The sequence below is a fragment of the Gossypium hirsutum genome, chromosome D04 (assembly GCF_007990345.1).
Source record: "Gossypium hirsutum isolate 1008001.06 chromosome D04, Gossypium_hirsutum_v2.1, whole genome shotgun sequence".
NCBI classification, from domain to species: domain Eukaryota; kingdom Viridiplantae; phylum Streptophyta; class Magnoliopsida; order Malvales; family Malvaceae; genus Gossypium; species Gossypium hirsutum.
In genome coordinates, this window is record NC_053440.1 from 21,635,104 (window position 1) to 21,651,798 (window position 16,695).

At 32.0% G+C, this 16,695-nt stretch overlaps 1 protein-coding gene and 1 non-coding gene across 30 annotated transcripts; both read left to right on the plus strand.

Moving 5' to 3' along the window:
* Positions 1-8,821: 8,821 nt before the first annotated feature.
* Positions 8,822-12,892, plus strand: LOC107898284 (uncharacterized). 29 transcript variants are annotated; one of them, XR_005912280.1, is made up of 9 exons: positions 8,854-9,189; positions 9,322-9,745; positions 9,819-9,880; positions 9,978-10,067; positions 10,157-10,741; positions 11,168-11,207; positions 11,377-11,480; positions 12,413-12,547; positions 12,615-12,892. XR_005912280.1 is itself a non-coding variant. In XM_041091530.1 (5 exons), exons 2-5 carry the CDS (start codon positions 11,078-11,080, stop codon positions 12,678-12,680), a joined length of 435 nt encoding a protein of 144 aa, XP_040947464.1. In that variant the 5' UTR covers positions 8,844-9,189; positions 10,605-11,077; the 3' UTR covers positions 12,681-12,892. The 29 variants fall into 29 exon arrangements, 2 of the variants coding, with proteins under 2 accessions (XP_040947464.1, XP_040947463.1); XR_005912271.1 differs by having other exon boundaries at positions 12,413-12,892; XR_005912279.1 differs by lacking the exon at positions 11,168-11,207.
* Positions 12,893-15,710: 2,818 nt separating this feature from the next.
* On the plus strand, positions 15,711-15,816 carry LOC121216692 (small nucleolar RNA R71). Its single transcript, XR_005912872.1, has one exon. It is a non-coding gene; the product is annotated as a small nucleolar RNA R71 (small nucleolar RNA).
* The last annotated feature ends 879 nt before the right edge of the window (positions 15,817-16,695 follow it).

The following is a 16,695-nucleotide window of genomic DNA, read 5'->3' on the forward strand; positions in this document are numbered from 1 at the left end:
TCCTGTAGAAAAATAGCGTCCATGTGACAGCTTTTTTCAGTACTTTTGCTAACAGTGCATATTGCTTGAAGCGTTTTTGTCACTATTTTTTTAGAACCGTCTTCTCAAAATTAATTTTTTAGAAACTACTATAGAAATAAAAACAAAATCCATCTTGTCAATATAATTTTTTCAAGACTCAACCCTAAACCCTTTTACAAAAACCCTAAAACCTAAACACAATTATTTTTTAAAAACCCTAAACCTTAATTTAATTAATTTTCTTAAAAACCCTAAACCTAATTTAAATATTTTTTAAAATCCCTAAACCCTAAATAAATAAATTCCTAAATTATTTTAACAAAACCCTAACCCTAACCCTAAACCACTAAAACCCTAAACCCATAAACCATAGGCATTAAACATGCAAATAGCCCTAAACCTAGAAAAACACTGGCTAAAGTGCGTCCTTGAGGGAGCACAAAGTGCGTCCACGTTAGCGCGTTTTTTGCTGACATGGCAAAAGCGCTCTCTCAGGGATGCGCTTTTCTGGAATTTCCCCTTAAAATGCTCCTATGTGGACTCGTTTTTGTATTTTTGCCCCATTCCGGTCAATAATAAATAAAGTGACTCATTTCTATAAATAAAGTAGGAAATGAGCCTTTCTTAGTAAAATGGTCTATTTACAAACTTGGAAGGAGATTGAAACCTTCTTGATTGTCAAAAAATTCCTCTAAATCCTCTTTGCAGTTTAACTCATATATTTTATTTCTTAGAATTGATCTTAGAATAGTGAGTTTTTTTAAGTGTTATAGTGATTTGTTTTTAAAATGTGTTTTAACTTGTTTCAAGTGAGGTAGAGACTTGCTTTTGAAATGGATTTAGATATTTATTTAATTGAATAAAATTGATTTGCATATTTCTTTAAAATCAATACGATGTTCATCAAGATTTCTCCAAGTTCAATTTTTTCAAAAATTTCTTGATATTTTAGAGACTTTTGAGTTTGTAAAATCTTCCTTTAAGAAAAGTGGTTTTTTGTAACTTTTAAATGTGTAAAATGGCTTGGAGATTACTTCCTTTTACAGTGTAAATCCTTGAAGTAAAAGTCATTGTTTTTAGAATCGAATCGATTCGATCAGCGTACTGGTCTCGAATAAGGGATTGTATTAGTTGTCTCACGAATTGGGTGAATCGGCCAGTCATATCGGTTCAACAGATGATCGAACCAGTTGAACTGATTTTTTATTTTTTTAATTTTTTAATAATTTATTTAATTAAACCAGAAAAATGGATTGGATCAGAAACATATGGCTTAATTAGTTTGACCACCGGTCCAGTTTTGAAAGCATTAAAAAAATAAGAGTTCTTATAGAATATAAACTCTTCACTTGAATGTCTATAAATATTTAAACTCATTTATTTATTATTTATCTCATTTAAATTAATCAAATAGATATAAAATAATCATTTACAATTATCACTTATTGAATTTAATTAATGATAATATAAATCCTCATTATTTATCACTTTATATTAATTAGAGATAAGATATCTTGTAATTAGTCCAAAAATTCCTTCTTTTGTAAATGCCCCTTCAAAATTTGATCACATACACCAATTTTGAAATGTGACAAATTACCCGATCTTAAATTTTGATTTTTTTTTGGTAAATAAAGAGAAGGCTAGGCGTTAAAAACTAAATCCTATAGAGTCTCCCATTAGTTACACCCAACTTATTAGCTAGCAAAGTGTTAAGTTGTTTCTACTAGTGATCGACTAAATTCTAACATAAATAAATCCTCTCCTATAGCCATCTTCACCATAACATCAGTTGCAAAGCTTGCTTCTCTTAAAATATGATTTACATGGACATCCCATTCTCCGCTGTAAAGGAGCATTGTCATATGAACCAGTGCATTGTGTGGCCCTTCCTCTACCCTATTTTAATCATGTTAACAACTAGTAATTTATTACTCTCCAACAAGACCTTCTTGTAACCTTCTCTCCAAGCTATTGATAGGCTATCATGAATGGCCCAAAGCTCTGCATGAACCGTTGAACACCCCTCAATTTTTCTGCAATAGCATAACAGCCAATTGCCACTATAATCTCTTAGCAAACCAATTGCAATAGTTTCATCAAGACCTTAACTAACCACACCATCATAATTAATCTTTATCCACCCTTCAAACAGTGACATCTGTAATGCCCAAAAAAATTTTGGTTTACTATACACTGTTATGCCGAGAAATTTATTAGAATTATGATATGAGAAATTTAATTTTTTTATGAAATAATTTGTTTTAAATTATTGAGAAACCATTAGAAGGTAATTTATGACAACTGAACTATATATGACCCAGTTGGGTAAAAATATGAGACTAAGGCATTGGAGGTAGTTTGGTCATTTGGAATTTGTATAGAATTAAATATTAGAGTATAATTAGACTTGTGGTGCTGAGATGATGATGATGAAGCCTTTTTATTTATATTTAAGTGCTAAAAATAGCCATTTTATCACATGTTTAATAACCTTTGACTTTTTGACCATTTACTATGTATTTTATATAGTTAAAATATATTAAAAGATGAGAAATATCTTCTCATCTCTTTTAAGTAGTTGTTGAGTAACACCCTAATTGTTTAGTCGAACGATCAGCCAAACAGGGATGATACTCATTGACTGAAGACAACTTAATAGTTACTGTGTGATTTCTACTTACTTGCAAGCTAAAATGCACAAGCCACATATCCATAAGGATGAGTTAAAAGAATTTCATATTCCTGAGCGAATTTACCAAAAATCAATCAATATGAAACTACATCTTATAGCATTTGACCCACACAATGTCCTGTAGTTCAATTACATAGCCAATTATAACCCTGAGCTTAAATCCTACAATTTGTCCCAAATGTATGCATGTTATCATCAAGGGAACCAAGATCACTCTACCCTTGGCTTCATTCCTCTTCTGAGTATCACCTAGCTCAGTATACCTAAAAACAAAGACGAGGAAACAGGTAAATTTAAGTAAACTTAGTGAGTTTGTGAATGTCAATTACTCCATCATGATATTAAGTTTGATAAATTTTTGCTAGGCCGACAGAATTAAATACTTATCACTGCTAGAAAAGGTAGGTCGTTCCTTAACATAGGGCTTTAATTGACATCACTCGTACGATATGTCGGCTTGCCAGCTGACACATCTTGCAAATTGGCACTATCGCACTTAAAGATTTCTTGTAATCATATCCCAAGGATAAATCATATGTGGAGAGTCATGACATATGATTCCTTTGCAGATTTATACGTAAGGATTAATCCCAACAGACTCACACTTGAAAGATAACTTTAGTGAATTCTTGATTGATGGACTTTTACGTGTGACTCCACTCCTTACGAACTTGGACAGATGGGACCATGTTTTGGCAGACTTAGACATGCGGATTCATACCTTGCGACATGTAACGCGTAGGTTTGTGCAAGTGTACACAGTCATTATCAAGTAATAAGTAAATATAAGAGTTAGCGTCTCGACAGGGACTGTGTTGTTAATCAAATAATTGTAAAATTATGGATTTACAAGTTGGTAAAGAAAACATAATAATTTAGGGTGATAGATGTTAAGATTAAATTAATTAACTAAATACAAATTAACCTAAATGCAAATGAGATGAAATATGCAAGTTGATGGTTTAGCATCAATTTCACAAGTTTAACAACAATAACATGAATACGCTAGAATAATTACAACATTTGACTCAATTCATTTTTCATCATGCTTAATAATGTTCCGAAAAAATTTCATGGCAACTCAATCATTCATTAACTTGGAATCTGATAGAAGTTCTTTTGACATCTTATACTTAGAAAAACATGTATATTTCTATGTTCATATTTAACTAAGGATTCCTTAGAATTTATGTGAAGTAATAGGGACGGATTAGGTTTGAAACAATTTAATCACACAAACCAAAAATTTATGCAAGGTAACAGAGCTCTTTCGAGTTATTATGAACCTTTAATTTAATCGGATTAGGATCTAAATTAAACATGAACCTTCCAATTATTGCGTCCATTAACCGCCATTTGGTTAGCCATCTGGTTAGGATCGATCAACTAATTCTAGTGCATCCAAACATATTTTAATGCATGAAATACATAAATGATTTTAATTGAAAGATTGAACGATCGAGGCACAACAAATCATAAGCATGAATCAAAATGAACTTTATCAAATTAATGCAATCATTCTAGCCAAAACAAAATTAAGTCATATGAAAAAACATCAAAACAATTTGCAAACATGTTGAATAACTAAGAACAAAATTAAAGAATAGGAAAGAAGAAACTTTTGACGATTTCGGTGATTCTTCGAAGGTCAATCATGGTGGCTTCCTCCAATTCTCATGATTGCTCCTTCGTAAACTACTCCTCAAAGTGGCTATCCAAGAAAGTTCTTCTCAAGCAAAATGCTAGCTAAAGGGAACTGGGGAAATGGATGGCTTATGCGTGGAAAAGATGAAAGAAAGATGAGAGGAATGTGAGTTGAGGGATAATTCAAATGGAAAATGAGGGATGGTATTTATAGTAGAGGAATGGTTAAGGAGTTTGCTAAAAATAGCATAGAGATCCCTTAGAAATGGTCTGTTGCTTGGCCGGCCATGAAATGTGGTGGAAAAGGTTGGTGGTTGCTTGATTCATACTTGATTTCATGCATGAATCAGGCAAGGGGTTGGACGGTTTCTTAGGCATTAGTCGAGGGTTGATTTCTAATTTTTTTGATGAGTGCAGGGACCTCTAAATTAATTACCCCAAAGCTAATTTGGGCTGCTCTTGATGCATTAGCCAAATTGGGCTACTTTCCCCTTACTTGGACAGTTTGGTAACCCAAATAATTATCAGACTTGCTCTTCTTAACAAGACAACTTCAACTAGATCAAATTGACTTCTCTTGACTCAATTTGTTGTCTTTGTCATCCAGTTAAGGTGGAATATAACTCATGTCCATGTATGATTTAAATAATCTCCCACACTTATTAATTCAATGGTCTCACTGCAACAATTTAAGCACATAAATTACTATGTAACATAAGATAGTTAAATTATGCAAAATTTAATACATAAATTCATAAAATTGCATACTTTACTAAAATTATGCCCATTGTCTTAATATGAACAAAAATCACCCAGTTAAATATCCAAATACTCGAGATTAACATTAATTCTAAGTAAAAAGGTGATATAAATAGCTATAAAAAATCTATATAATTTAGAGTTTACACACCCCAAACTTAATCCATTGCTCGTCTCGAGTAATGTTTCATGCAAAGCAAAAGTTTAGGGCAATCTTGTATAATATTTACATAGAATCAACCTTTCACATAATCATGATGCAACAAATTTTATGCTCACAAACTCGTCGTCCTTATAAGTTGCTCATATGCAATGTATAATTTCAATTTTTCATATCAAGTAAAAGAATATGTTAGCAATAATCATAATTCATATGCTTTTCAAAGTTATACGTAAATCCTACCATTCAATTATTCTTCCTTATTGTTTATTTAACAAAACAATTTTAAGGTTTAATAGTGGTATTCATATGTCGAACTTAGTATTTTATCTCCACTAATTTAGTCGACATAATGATCAAAATCAATAGGTTTTTCATAGGATATTAATGGGGCTAGGCTCAAGTTAAGGATTAAGAGAAGTGATTTTTAGGCTCAAATAACCTTAAACTTGCCTTGGACCTTGCGCAACACAATTCACCTTTCTCCTTAGGGTTAACACCCCCAAACTTAATTTTGAAGCTCATATTTCTCATCGCTTGATCATTCATTATTTGATCAATTTTTTCAACATTTGATCTATTTTTTTTAGTCACATCAAATACCTTCTTTTGACTTCTCCCCAAAATTTATTCACCAAAGCAAGTAGAGGTTGGTGCAAAAATTAGGATAAAATTTATGAAAAGATAGTAAACTACCTTATAATGTAGGGAGATCAAATAAATAGGCCATATAACTCAAATTAAGGTTTCAAGGGTTAATTTTGATTACGGTAAGCTTAAGGCTCAAACGGTCCAAACAAAATGTGCTTATATCAATTTCAGACTCTTATGTCTCCTAGGATTTCGCCTCAAGAAAATTACTAACCCAATTATAAAGACTTAAACCTTCATGCATGTCTAATTCAAAGAGAAAGAAAAAAATTTCATGGCAAAATTTCGCATGAAACTTATAAAACATAACTAAATCATGATTATGCTAACATAAATTCAAAAAAAAAACTTGAACAAAATTAGCAATTATAATTTCATATAGGCTAATTTATAAACAAAATTTTCTTTGAGAACATGTTTATTTTAGCATACTTATGTGTGAAAATTGAAAAAAAAACATAAACATACAAGATTGACCCTTACCCCCTTAAAAAGAAGTAATGTCCTCATTGCAAAATTGTAATGACCTGATAGTTAGGGGTGTCGAAAAATGAGGTTCGAGACTCCATTCCCATAAAATGAACCCATGAATATTTTTATTAAATATTTACGAGGTTAGTTAAGAGATGAATTAAATTTTGGATAGCTAATTTTTATGAATTTGGAGTTATTAAGGTATAAGGACTAAATCGCGTTAAAGTTAAAAGTTGAATTATAGATTAAAATAAACTAAAGGGGATAAACACTACACCAAAACAGGCTTGTAGCGGCATTTTTAGCCGCGTTTGGACAAAAAACGCCACTAAAAATCGAGCATTACCGGCGCCTTCGTAAAACGCCGCTAAAAAAACCGCCGCAAAAAAACCTAAGCCCAACGGCATCGTTTTCTACCTTTCTGGGCTTTAGCAGCGTTTTTTAAAAAAGCACCGCTAATGCTCAGATCTTTAGCGGTGTTTTTGAAAAAGTGCCACTAATGCTTAGATCTTTAGGAGCGTTTTTGAAAAGGCGCAGCTAATGCTCAAATCTTTAGCTGCGTTTTTGGAAAAGCGCCGCTAATGCTCGGGGCTTTAGTGGCGTTTTTTAAGAAGCGCATCTAATGCTCGGAGCTTTAACATTTTATCTGTTTATTTACTATTTAATTTGTTTATTTATATTAATTAAAATTTAATTTATTTTTAATTGAATATTTGTTAAAAATGGATAAATTTGAAATAATGACACGTAGAAATAATTTGAAATAAAAAAACATAGAAAAATATTTGTTAAAAATGGAGAAATTAAAATACTATTATTTAAAATAATTTTAAAATTTTTTGGGTACATGATTGATTGATTTTTAATTTATATATTAAATAATTTCAAATATAATTGTAAAAGATACGATAGTATTAATTTTAAAATATTTAATTTAATTATCATTATAGTTTAGGGTTTAATATATATGGTTTAGAGTATATATATGGTTAATTTAGGATTTAGGGCTGGTTTAAGAGTTACAATTTTAAGGTTTATAGATTATGGATTAGGGATTCTGATTTAAGGGTTGTGATTTAGGGGTTAAGGGTTAGGGGTTAGGGGTTAGGGTTAAGGATTTAAGGTTTATGGATTTAGTGTTAGTTAGAGTTTAGGGTTTAGATTAATTAGTGTGTTTTAATTTATATATTAAATAATATTTAGGGGTTAGGGATTCAGGGTTGGGTTAGGGTTTATGATTTAGATTAATTACTGTTTTTTAATTTATATATTAAATAAGGTTTAGGGGTCAGTGGTTAGGGGTTTGGGGTTGAGAGTTAGTGATTTAGGTTTTAGAGATTCAGGGTCGGGTTAGGGTTTAAGGTTTAGATTAATTAGTATTTTTTAATTTATATTAAATAAGTTCTTATATAATTGTAAAAGAGATAATAATAAATTTTAAAGATTATTAATTTAAAATTGATATGCAATATACAATAATTGAATATAAAAAATTGTAAAATATGCGAGCTTTGGTGGCTTTTATAGCCAAAACACCGGTAATATGATTTAGAATTTTTCAAAACGATGTCGTTTCATTACAAGAATTTAATTTATTCGTGGCGTTTCTTCTGTAAACGCCGGAAAAGGTAACATTAGCGATGTTTATGACTAAAAAATATTTAATCTAAACCATTTGATATATTTAAATATTAGATTTAAAAAAATTAATAAATAAAAAAATGTAACAAAATTGATACGTATAGGTAACTATCTATTTTGGATATATAAGACCAAATTATAACAAATAAAAATAAAATACAAAAACTAAAATCATTTCACATCGAACATCTAGCAAAATAATTATATTTTAGTTAAGAAGAAATATCTCTAATAAAATGGAGATTAGATCAGAAATGAATAATATAAAATCATGATTAACGTCTCAATCTTTAATAGAAATTTGATATGTGAGAGATTAATTGCGTACATTGAATAATTCTAACTTAATCATTAATTACAACCATTTAATCATTTTTTTCTTATTAAAATATACGATATTTATTTTGAGAGTACTTGATTTTTTTTATAAAAATTCAATTTATAAAAAATAATAATAATTTTTTTATAAAATCACTTAAATAATAATTTTTAACAGACAAAATAAAAGATTTTTAGCATAGCAAAACAGTGTCATCTTATTCCAAATGAAATAATTTTTTGAGGTAAGAAATTGCGACGTTTTTATAAAAAACGCCACAAAAAATAATTTTATTTTAAAAAAATAGCGCCATTTTATATAGTAAAACAGTATCATTTTATTCCAAATGAAATAATCTTTTTCGGCATTTTTATAAAAACGCCACAAAAAATAATTTTACTTAAAAAAAATAACGCCATTTTATAAAATCTCCCCTCCCCCCCCGCCCCCCGAAATCCCCCCTCCCCCGCCCCCCGAAATCCCCAACCTTCCCCCCCTAAAATCCTTAATTTCTCCCTTTGCAATTTGCTTATGTTCAGATTTAAATTAGCTTATTACTCGTTTTTTTTGTTCTCTTTAGGGTTTTAGTGGATCTATTATAGATGTTTTAGATCTTTATGTTATGATTTGATTTATGGATGTTTTAGATCTTTATGTTATGATTTTAGTTCCTCAACATCTCCGAGAACTCTTTCAACGTCGCATTGCCGAGCAACATTTGGGGTGCACCGAGCTTGCAGATTTTCTCGATCAGTTCAGCCAAGCTAACAGGCAAAATCCCAGACTTCATCGGCTGTAAAAACGTGTACAAAATTGAGCTCCAAGGTAATTCTCTAAACAGAAGCATCCCCTGGGACATTGATCATTGTGAAAAGCTCTTGTCTTTGAATTTAAGCCGCAATTTGTTTACTGGAATAATTCCATGGGAAATATCGACGCTTCCTTCAATAATTGCAGTTGATCTTTCCGATAATATGCTCACTGGAACTATCCCTTCAAACTTCGAAAACTGTAGCACTTTAGAGAATTTCAATGTCTCCTATAAGTTGCTAACCGGCCCGATCCCATCGTCCGGTCCAATATTTCCCAACTTACAGCTTTCTTCATTTTTCGGCAATGACGGGCTTTGCGGCAGAATTTTACCGAAACCTTTCCCCTTTTACTCTGATTTGGCTTCCAGTTATAGACTAGTATTAGTAATAGAACAAGTATCAGAGAGAGAGAGAGAGAGAGAGAGAGAGAGGAATGCCGCTAGGGAAGTATTACTACGACTATTGCGATAAGCAATTTCAAGACACTTCTGCTGCTCGAAAACGCCACTTGCAGGGCCTCCAGCACCTCCGTGCCAAAGCTCAATGGTTCCACTCCTAAAACGCCCAAGGTACTCTCTCACTCACTGCTTTTCTCCCAACTTCCCTACTTCCTGCTTTTTATTCACATGTTTGTGATTGCAGATCTTTATCAAACTTCGATACCATCCTTTTCGAAAGGCGTCTGTAATCGCTTCCTTAATACAGTAAATATCCCTCTCTTCTCCTCTTGGAATGCCATTTTTGTTTATTTTTTACTTCAATTATATAATATTCAAGTGCACTTGGTTTTCCTATTTTAAGGATTTTTCCAGTACGGAGATAACTGTAAATACTTCCATCCCAACAATGATTCTCGGACCCCAAATCCTCCACTTTCAACTGCACCACCAGGTGTTTTTTTTCTCCCTCTGTTTTATTAATTCATATTTGTTTATGCAGTGCAATGCAAGTAAGGATGGGTTTTATTTATATTGTTATAGGTGGTGTAGAGGGAAATGGAAATGGTATGGCAATATCGTGGGGTAATCTGCCTCCATCCTTAAAGCCCCCACCTGAGGATGGATATCCACCTCTTCCTTTTGTGGATTGGGGATAAACTCTCTCTCCCTCTCCCTTACTCTGTTTCTAGACACCAATTTCCTCATTTAGTTTCTTCATTTGTTAAAGTTGTATCTTCTTGTTTATATTACTATTACATGTTAGATCACCCACTTTCATTTCCCTGTTCTTTCTCCTTTTACATTTCTTGTCATCATGAGTATGTCAATACCTTGATAATGGGAATTCATTATATTACACAACGCAATTGTCTAACAAATCTAAAAGGTGAAGTGTTATGGTTCAATTGATCCTTGGTTCGATTTAGTTTGTGCATTATAGGAACGAATGGTAAGAATGCAAGTGAGAGTGTGAATGTTGTATGATTAGGTGGCGGAATTTGAGTAGACACTTCCAAAGTCTATCCGAAAGCTTCAGAGCTTACTGACATTTAGAGATTATTTGATGTTTCAAAGCTTCAAGTGCCTGTCTGATCAACCTCATCTTCGTAGAGGAAATTCAACCTGGTAATTGGAATTCACTTCAGTTCTTGCACTTCTTTGGTTGCTAAGGCATTGAAATATTTTGTTTAAAGGGATGCAAACCTCTCGTCTCCTAAATTTCTGGCTGAGTTGCTGTACAAGTCTGAAATTAGAGGGAATTGCAATGTGAGGGATCTTTGTCTGGGTTGCTCTTACCCATTTGGAGGTCATTGAAATCTGGGATTGCCCCAACTTTGAGGCACTGGTTTCATAAGATTTTATTTTATTTTAATTAATTTATAAAATGTTTATATATTTAGTTTAGAATCCATTTTGACTATATGTATGTAACATGCTCCAGAATTTTCTAATTTCTTTTAAATGAATGTTTATTTTATTTTATTTTATTTTAATTATCTAAAGTTTTTGCTTCTTTCCAATATTTTAGTGTTTTATGTTGACAAATCACAGGTTTACACTCAACATGCTTATATGAGACCTCTTGGAGTTGGTATTTCTATGATTTCTTAAAAATCTTATGAATATGATTTTGTTTTAATTACTTGTATTTGCAACAGTAGATTTTTTACAATATGTTAGAATCTCTTCTCTTTTTTTTTCTTTAAAAAATTAATATATTTTCATGTTTCAAAAGAAATGTGATAGCTTCCCTTTTCCAGGAAAATGGAAACCTTCTAGTCAAAAAGCAACAGATAAGTTGGAGTGTGTTTCAAATAATTCAAATGTCAAATTCTTTAGGATTGATCTACAGAATAGTTCTCAGGTCAGCCTTATATCCTGGATTACAAAAGTGTTAACGTGGATTTTCTTTCTTGATGTTATAAATATATGTTATTCAATAATTTTTTAAAGGACCTGGATTTATGGTATATCTTTCCCTTTCCACTAATTTCTTCTACTTTAATTGTTACTATGAGTGTTGTATGCATATGATTGTTGTTTTATTGTGTGGTATGCTTCTCACACATAATGAAAGATGCTATTATTTTAATGCTTGTATTCGATGCTCTAACTGGCCTACAACACTGGCAACAGGCTAAACATGCTAGATCTGATAGATGCAATCATCTTTATCAACTTTGTGTTTATTCTAAATTTTTAATGTCATTTTCAGTTCAAATTTGAACTCTCTTTTGTCAAACTTTTTGTATGATACTAGTAAATTGGTTAAAATGTTATCGTTCCATTTCTTTGATTACTATTCCGGGAATTGAAATTGCATCAAATACAACTGTCAAATGTGCGATTGGTCTTGGAAATGGGAATATTGGGATGACTGGCTTGAGCCTTCTAGCAGATGATATAGTTTCTGAGCAACTGACTAGGTATATCTCTTTAACCCATGGTCTATGGATGAACCAATATTTACTCTCTTTATGAAATTAAAATGCTACAGCCTACAGGAGAGTTGTGGTTTTCTTTCTTTTATCATTGCTCTTTGCGTCTGTGGCTTTTGAATCTACACTTGCTACTACAGTTTTCTGGTGGTAGCTGATCTTATGATTGGTGTTTACTTTGGGGCCTTGTCCAATTAGATTTTATTTGGTTTGGAAAAACTTTAATATTTTATGCTTGTATTTGTTATTTTGGATATCCAATTTTACTCTTGTTTATCTATTGCATTAGGAAGACATTGTTTAGGGGTTTATTTCCTGCTATCATTCACTTTACTCTTTGTCAAATTTTTGCTTCTAGGTGAGACACCATTTAAGGAAAGATCATGGGATTGAGGGTGGAATTCCTGTTATTTTCTCTTTAGAGAAACCTAAAGCTAAGCTGCTTCCTTTTAGAGGACCAAGTGGTGAGGAAGACAACCCTTCAGATTATCAAGTGAGGATGCTTGCTTCTTACTTTTGCAGTTTTAAAGTACTCTGTTTGATCACCTAACATCATGCAGCGGGGAAATTCATCCAATATATTGAAGCAGAATTTAAGAATTGAAAGTACATTTGGATGGAGCTAAAGCTGTGTTTCTTTTAGTGGTATATTTGAACTTGCTAGTGTTAGGTCCCTGGTTTTTGCTATCTCTAGATTTAAGGGTAGAAGGAAAAGGAAAATATTTTGGTCTACATTAGTATGTAATCTACATGTTTAATACAACAATTTAATGTGTTATTCTGCTGTCAGATAGTACCTGGGCAGGTTCAACAATTTAATGCATTGTATTTTTTATTACCTTGCAATGTGTATAGTCATAGGCAGGTTCAGCTAGTCAGTCTATTCTTCATATGTATTATTTATTTTAGTTTTCATTCTAAATTTTTATTTTTACTTTAATATTTACGACAACTTGAGTTCTAACTTTTGGATTTTAATTGTGTTATTAATTTATTATTTTAAATTCTAAAACTAAATTCATTAATTTTTATATTTAGTTTTAAAGTTAAAATTTTCATAGAAAATTTAATTTAAATAATATTTTTTTATTTACCTTTAAAAAGTATATTTAAATTTCAAATTTAAAAAATAAAACATAATATAATATTTATCATAAAAATAAATATTATTTGATTAAAATAATTTTTTTAAAGGTTATGTTTTTAGCGGCGTTTTTTCGAAAAGCGCCGCTAAAGGTTTGTTCTTTAGCGGCGTTTGTCGGAAAGCACCGCTAAAGGTCATGGTCTATAGCGGCAATTGTGGGAAAAGCGCCGCTAAAGGTCCTGGTCTATAGCGGCGTTTTTGGGAAAAACGCTGCTAAAGGTCATGACGTTGTCAATAGCGGCGTTTTTTTGCAGCGCTTGTTAAAGCGCCGCAAATACTTTTAGCGGCGCTTTTTTAAAAACCTATTTTGGTGTAGTAAAAGTAGCAATTATACCATTTAATAAATGATTGTGTATAGGTGGCCGGTTATGGTTATGTGTAATGCATGTATATATATTTAATATATGTTATATTATAAAGTTAATAATAATAACTAATAAAATAAATAGAAAGAAAGAGATGAATGCATGCAAATGAAATTAAAAGAGAGAAAAAGAGAGAAAGAACAAGAGGTCGGCGACAACCTAAAGGGTTTTTGAACTTTTCAACTTCAATTGGTTAGTGCAATTTAGTCCTTTTCTTATAATTTTTACGTTTTTGGAATCCCGATGCCTAAGGCTACCTGACCCATGTTGTAATTTTTAGTATTGTTCAAGATTTTAGATGTTGACATTGTTGAATAGTTTAAGTACTAGGGATTAAATAGATAGATTTTTAAGTTAGAAATAGAGAAAGACTAAATTGTGGAATAAATTGTTAATTTTGAGTAACATGGACTAAATTGTAAAAAATTCAAAATTAGGGGGTTGAATTGGAAAAGAGAAAGCTAAATATAGTTTAGAGTGAAGTTAGTATAAAAACATAAAGATAAATGTAAATGTTAAAAACTAGTCTCGATTTAGGGACTAAATTGAAGAATAAGCAAAATATAGTGTGAAATTGAAATGTGTAATATTAATGTGTAATCCATGTAAATCCTCCAACTTGTGACTCGAATATTTGCAATAATCCACCCAGTACCCTTCTTGTGCCTTTCCAATACCACAAGTGACTCCTCTTCTTGATTCTTGATGAACTCAACTGAAATTATGACAGGTAAAGTTGAAGATAGACCTAAATAATCATATTTCAAATAAGGATAAAAAATCTTCAGTTCCAATTTAGTTGACTCTTCAATCAACACTTTTGGTTGTATTTAATCACGAGATGATAACTCTAATGATTTGAGTGGATCTTCCTGAGTGAATCCCTTCGAATTAGCTTCTAACAAAGCCAAACATCTTTTGTCTTCATCATCATTTGGCAGATCCACTGGTAGAATACGTTCTAATGGGCTGTCTAGAGAATTCTGTAGGAGCCAGTGATTCTATCTTGGACATAAAAGAGCAATCTTTGACTACATTTGGGGATTTAATAGCATTGAAGTCTTTAGAAGTCATATTGTCGTCCAAAATTTCTTTAAATTGAGTATCCTGCTACTACTTGAGCCTTTGTGGGTAAGGAGGTGGTGGAACCTTGGCTTGAACTGACAGTCCTTTCGGGGTAATGTTTCTTCATATAACAAAGGTGTTAGTTTATAAGAATTAACTAGTTTATGGTTTAACTTATCAGATTTTTTAGGATTTGGCTTTTAAGAAGCAGGACTTTCAATTCTCGGTTAAACTTTCTCCTTATCAGTAGATCTATCTTCGACCTCAGCTACCTTAGGCTCTGACGTCTTCTCACTCCGTAAAGTGGCAACTTTGTTATATTCTTTACTCGAAACTCTTGGATTTTCAGTATTGCTAGGCAAAGCTCCTTGCGTTTATTCTAAATTGTAGTGGCTAGTTGACCCACTTGATTCTCTAAATTCCTCAATGTTGGTGCTTGGCCTTGGATCAATGCATCATTCTTCACCATGTATGCTTTCAACAAGTTCTCCAAACAATTGGAAGACTCAGCTTGCGATGGTTTTTGAACTTGTTGAGTGAATTTTGGTGGTTGATTCGGTCTAGTTTGCACGTAAATGTTGTTAGATCAGCTCACTGGTTACTCCATGAAAAATTTGGATGGTTTTTCCATGAGGGGTAATAGAATTTGGACTATGGTCCTAGCCTACTACTATTCTGATTTTGATTTCCTATATAATAAAAGGACTCTGGGTTTGATGGACAATTTTCACACAAGTGTCCATCTCCATAGTATACACATGAAATGTTTTCACATTCACTTGGTGGCTGGGCTACAACATTATTAAGATTGTTAGTAGTAAAATTCTTAAGCATTGAGGATATAGAAGATGCCTAAGCTTCAACCGAAGTGAGGGCATAAACTTCATGTACTCCTTCTACTCGTATTCCAGAGGCTACTCGGTTGGTTGGCCATTGATAGTTATTATTGGCAATTCTTTTAATAAACTCGTAAGCCTCATTGTATGACTGAAATAAGGGTTCCATTTGCTGAAGCATCCACAATCATTCTAGTATGAATGTTGAGACCAATATAGAAAGTCTCCATTTCAACACAATAAGGAATGTCATTATGAGGGCAGTTTCACAATAACTTCTTGAACCGCTCTCATGCCTCATATAGAGATTCTTCATGAAATTGTTGAAATGAAGTGATTTCATTTCGAAGCTAGGCGGTCAGAGATGGAGGAAAGTATTTCATTAAGAAATGTGAAACCAACTCTTGCCATGTAGTTATGGAATAGGACGGTAGGGAGTTCAACCATGCTCATGCTCTATCTATTAAGGAGTATGGAAATAATCTCAGTCTCAATGCGTTCTTGGCCACCCCGACTAATTTGAATGAGTCACCCACTTCCATGAATAGCCGAAGATGAAGATGCAGATCCTCAGTAGGCATCCCACTAAATTGGCTCATTATTTGAAGCATTTGGAACATTATAGGCTTTAGTTCAAATTGTGGTGCCTCAATTTCAGGTCTTACAATACCTAGATTGAGTTCATTGAAGAGAGGAATGGCATATTGTCGGATGCCACAGATTCTGTCATCAACAATAATGATTAAATTGCGATCGTTATAAGCAAATGCTCCTTCTTGAACATGTTATAGAGGATCCATGATTACCTGAATAATAACGAGAACTATTAAAGTAAAAAAAGAAAAAAAATTGAACCAAATTATAAGATAATAAAAGAAAATCACAAAATAATTAATAAAGTTAAAAATAAAATAAACCAAATTGCAAATAATAATTTCAAAAAATATTATTAAGGCAGTAGTCCCCGACAATGGCACCAAAAACTGGTAATGCGTAGGTTTATGCAAGTGCACACAGTCGTTATCAAGTAATAAGTAAGTATAAGAGTTATCGTCTCCACATGGACTGTGTCTATTAGTCAAATAATTGTAAATTTATGAATTTACAAGTTGGTAAAAAAACACAATAATTTAGGGTGATAGATGTTAAGATTCAATTAATTAACTAAATGCAAATTAACCTAAATGCAAATGAGATGAAATATGCAAGCTAATGGTTTAGCATCAATTTC

Bases quoted from the DNA above. Each gene is read 5' to 3' on its own strand.
- LOC107898284 (XM_041091530.1), top strand. From the start codon at position 11,078: ATGAATGTTTATTTTATTTTATTTTATTTTAATTATCTAAAGTTTTTG. The intron at 11,208-11,376 runs GTATTTCTATGA...TCCCTTTTCCAG, and splicing joins TATGAGACCTCTTGGAGTTG to GAAAATGGAAACCTTCTAGT. The intron at 12,548-12,614 runs GTGAGGATGCTT...AACATCATGCAG, and splicing joins ACAACCCTTCAGATTATCAA to CGGGGAAATTCATCCAATAT.